Here is a 5000-nt window from a genome sequence, read left to right on the forward strand (position 1 = left end):
TTTGTAGCAATCAGTTTCCTCAAACGGTTTGAGTTTCCTTAACTTTTTGGGTTACTGTACTCAGTGCTCAGTTGGTTTGAGTTCTCTTTATACTGTATATCAGGCTTTACTGTGCTCAAATTGCTTCGTTTACTCAAATGGATTAAGTTCACAGTGCTCAGTAGGATTACTTTTTGAACTTAAAAAAATGGTTTGTTGTAATCGGTTTCCTCAACTGGTTTGAGTAACCTTAACTTTTTGGGTTTTACAGTGCACTAACCCCTACCGTGTTCTCCTCAGGTCCGTGGGGCAGGTGTATGGGCAGCGAGTGCGGTCCCGGCGGCAGTCAGAGTCGTGCGGTGTGGTGTGCTCATGTGGAGGGCTGGACGACCCTCCACACCAACTGCCTTCAGTCCAGCCGACCCGCCAACCAACAGAGCTGCTTCCGCGTCTGCGACTGGCACAAAGAACTGTACGACTGGCGGCGGGGCGCGTGGAATCAGTGCGTGCCCATATCTCTGCGCACCGGCCGCACAGAAGCCTGTCTGCAGGGAGAGGAGGGCATCCAAACACGCGAAGTGTACTGCTCGCTCCGAGCGGACGGCTCGACAGCAGATGATGCCATCTGTGAGTACTTTGAGCCCAAACCCAGACAGGAACAGGCTTGTCTTATTCCGTGCCCTAAGGACTGTGTGGTGACTGAATTCACCCCGTGGACCACCTGCTCTAAGACATGCGGGTTGGGTTTGCAGAACCGTGTTCGATCTGTAGTGGCGCCGCCGCTTTTCGGTGGACTTCCGTGCCCGAATTTGACTGAGTTCCAGACGTGCGCGCCGAGGGCCTGCGAGGGCCGAGAGACGGTTTTTAATCTGAGAGTGGGCGGCTGGAGCGAGTGCCAGAGTTTGCCAGTGCCTCCGGTGGTGTTGCCGACCTCCACGGCCGCCCCCGTGCGCGCTGTGCGCCAAACCCGCCGGCGGAAGGGCAAGGAGCGGAAGGGCAGCAGAGACCCGGAGATGCGGGAGCTCATCAAGAGCAAGAGAAACCGCAACCGGCTCAGTCGGATGGAGGATGACCTCTGGAATATGGAAATAGGATTTCAGGCCCGACAAGTGGTTTGCGTTCATCGAAATGGAAGTACAGTGCCGCTCAGGTTAGTGACTTTCAGCATTAGAACTAAAGAGCTAATTTGGCATGAATAAACATGAGGTTTTGACGAATGCATGCATGCTGTGCAGTGTTAGTAGCCTACTGTAAGCAGTGTTGGGAAAAAAAAGTAATAAATTAAAATCAAGTCATTTAGTTAGTAGTAATAGGAGTGTGTGATTTTGCATTCTTAAAAGATTACGATCATGTGTTACATTATTTACCTAACAACAAGCCATTCTCACAAACATTGGCTGTGAATTTTGATTTCTTTGTGGACGAGTTGAATAGTGAAAATCCTACAACCTTGAAATAGACCTTAAAATGACTTCTACTTAATTGATTACAGTTTTCAGAACGGAGTTCTTTTGTAAGGGCTTAATTTCTTCGGTGTAACAAAGTTAAAGGACATTCAAATATTTACATTTAAATGCAGTGTCTCATTATAACTGAAGACTTAGGGCCCTATCATACGCCTGGCGCAATGTGGCGCAAGGCGCGGCGCAATAGTCTTTTGCTATTTTCAGCTTGGTGCAAGAGTCGTTTTGAGGCTTTGCGCTACGCTGTTTAAATAGCAAATGCATTTGCGCTCATATGTGCGCCCATAGGCGTTCTGGTCTGGTCTGACACGCCCTGAAAGCGTTTGCGCCCTGCGCATTGCGCATTGCGCTTTGCGCATGGACCGTCAAAATTTTATTAATTTAATTACATTTGCAACAAATAATAACTTGCCCGGCAAGTGGTTTTTGTTCTTCGAAATGAAAGTGGTGCTGCTCAGGTTAGTGACTAAAATATTCAGGGGAAATACTAGCATTAGAATTTAAGACCTAGTATAATTTGGGATGAGCAAACATGAGGGCTTGAGAGACGGATGTAGGTTACAGTATTTATGGTTAGCATGTTGTGCACTGTTAAAGGGCACCTATGATGAAAATCATCCTTTGTAAGTTGGTTGTACAGAACCGTGTAGGTATAGTCCATTTCAATGGGTTGATACCATTGGCCCATAAATATCTCCTGCTTGTTCTCAAACTGTTTTAATAACTGTAACAAGATGCAATTCAATCAAATCTCAACATTAAAACCAAATATATATATTATAATGTTATTCATCAATATGTGGACCTTATATGATTCTCAGGAGCTATGGAGATTAAAAATGTTGAACAGGAAATACAATAGGACCATTGTTATTGTTTACATACCTCAAAATGGTTTATAGTGTGTATACAGTCATATGGGAGTGATCTAAACACAACAAGTCTCCTTTTTAAAATTTACTGATGTTTTAATAGGATCTAAATCCCAGTGATTTTGAGGCCCACCACAACATGAAATAGAAGCGTGGTTTCCCTGCCCACCGAATTGATTGTCAGGTGTCAAATCTCAATATCATAATAACACATATACACATGTCCACAGAGCATTTTTTTTTTTACAAAGAAACTGGGATTAACTCTCTGTGATCAGCTGCTCCTTACTAATTAGTTTTATAAGTTTAACAGTTTTTAAAACAGTGCATGTTTGTAATAAAGAAAAGAAAATCGGCATGTAATTCTTATCTGCTATAATCACCATGGCCATATGGTGTCAGTAAACACGCATATATATGTGTGTGTGTGTGTGTGTGTGTGTGTGTGTGTGTGTGTGTGTGTGTGTGTGTGTGTGTGTGTGTGTGTGTGTGTGTGTGTGTGTGTGTGTGTGTGTGTGTGTGTGTGTGTGTGTGTGTACTGCAAACGGCATTTGCTTGTGACTCATCGTTTCAGAAAGGCTTGAATAAACTTCACTACAAACACATCAAATAAACATGCTTGGTATTTTTGACTCATGACTAGGCCCACCTGGAATCTGTGTGCGCAGAATTCCTCAGATTTTCCGCAGATTTCCAAAGATTTTTAGCCCATCATTAATTCTGTTTATTTACTTGAGTAAATGTGTGTAAATCTAAATTTATTTAGTTGTTGTTAATTAATTTCAGTAATATTATTGACTAATGTGAAAATGTTCATCTGATTTGGATTTAAAGCCACAGGCTACAAAAACAGCTACATTGTGATCAGACACCAAAATGGGCAGAATCTACATTGTATAATAAATAATCTGATGGGTATTTTGAGATAAAACTTTTAGACACATTTTAACGACACCAAAGGCTTATCTTACCTCTTGAAATAGGGGTAAAAATGGTGTCCTTTAAAGCAGCAAGTCACACTGACAAACAATGCTTGTGGATTTTTGATATCTTGGTAATTACACCTAGATAGTAAATATAATACACTGTAAAAATTGAAATGTTACAGATTTGATGGACGGATGTGTGTGCTGTGAGCAGCAAGTATGTCATGCTTTCAAAAACTAGTTGTGGAATTTGATGTCTTAGTAAACAAGAGCTGAATAGTAAATATCTCACTGTAAAAATTTTTTATCATTATTATTAAAATTTAGCTGATTAGACTAGTTTATTTTAAAATTATCTTTGAGTTATAGATATGTATTTATTTTTTAAACAATGCTATTTATGAATTAATAATAGGGGTGTCAAAATGAATTGTTTATTCGGTGCACCGCGATGCAGGACAGTTCGGCATTGGTTCAGTAATACATCATCAACAGTTATTACGTACTGATGTCATTTATCTCATATGTGCTACGTCACGGGGGGAATACTACGGCAAGGGAGGCGATCGCAAGCAAATATAACTTATGGGTTAGAGGCAATCCCAGTCTTTTCTGTTCAGCAAGTGACCAATCATAAGCATTTAACAACTCACTCGGCAATGCTTAAAAAGCAAGCAGAATTAATATTTACGTTTGTTTATATGCTTTAAATGCTCATGTTGTTGTTTGCATGTACTTGAACTTTGTTTGATGCAAAGGGTTTTCTTTGAGCAAGTAAAATTTAAGGTACAGTACATATATTTGCTGCTTGTATTAAAGAACAAGATTGTATTACAAATACATGTAAAATGTATTTAAAAATTCTATATATTTAAATACAAGAATTATGTTGCTAAGTAAAATATAAAATTGTGTATGGAAAGCATCGTCAATGTACTGTGATGCAAAGAGATATCGAATTGAACCGAATCGATGGCATGATAATTGTAACCGAACCCGTGAGACCAGTGTAGGTTCACACCACTAATGATTAATATATCTTTAGGTTAATATTAATACATTATTTTTAAAACAATTGATCAATATTAATAATAATTTAAACATCTTGTATGGTCACATTTTTCACTTTTTAAAGGTTCTCTTGTGATGGAACTCCCCTAAAATGTAATGATAGTATTTATGAGCTCATTCAATCCATTTAACTAGTAATTACAATGCTTTGTTTATTAATTATCCATTACACGTATTAGTAATCTGTATTAGCCTGTCATTTAATTATTATATTAAGTTAATCAATCACCGGCCACTTTATTAGGTACACCTTACTAGGGTTAGACCCCCTTTTGCCTTGAGAACTGCCTTAATCTTTCGAGACATAGATTTAACAAGGTACTTGAAATATTTCTCTGAGATTTTGCTCCATATTGACATGACAACATCACGCAGTTGCTGCAGATTTGTCGGCTACACATCCATGATGCGAATCTCCCATTTCACAACATCCCAAAGGTGCTCGATTGGATTAAGATCTGGAAATTGTGGAGGCCATTTGAGTACTGTGAACTCATTGTCATGTTTAAGAAACCAGTCAGAGATGATTCACGGTCATCTTTCTCATTCTGATGCTTGGCTCGAACTGCAGCAGATTGTCTTGACCATGTCTACATGACTAAATTGAGTTGCTACCATGTGAAAGGCTGATTAGAAATTTGTGTTAACGAGCAGTTGGATAGGTGTATCTAATAAAGTGGCCGGGGAGT

At 39.8% G+C, this 5000-nt stretch overlaps 1 protein-coding gene across 12 annotated transcripts in view; it reads left to right on the forward strand.

Annotated features, from left to right (window-relative positions):
• The window catches only part of thsd7ab (thrombospondin, type I, domain containing 7Ab), a 346631-nt gene that overhangs the window by 160803 nt on the left and 180828 nt on the right, over positions 1 to 5000 (forward strand). For all 12 annotated transcript variants that reach the window (XR_012391319.1, XR_012391315.1, XR_012391314.1 and 9 more), the window contains exon 2: positions 280 to 1129. Coding sequence is in view for 4 of the 12 variants with exons in the window: in XM_073924512.1 (XP_073780613.1) it covers positions 280 to 1129 (850 nt within the window). In the remaining 8 variants the exon portion in view is untranslated. The remainder of the gene's footprint in view (positions 1 to 279; positions 1130 to 5000) is intronic.

The sequence above is a fragment of the Danio rerio genome, chromosome 16 (assembly GCF_049306965.1).
Source record: "Danio rerio strain Tuebingen ecotype United States chromosome 16, GRCz12tu, whole genome shotgun sequence".
Taxonomy (NCBI): domain Eukaryota; kingdom Metazoa; phylum Chordata; class Actinopteri; order Cypriniformes; family Danionidae; genus Danio; species Danio rerio.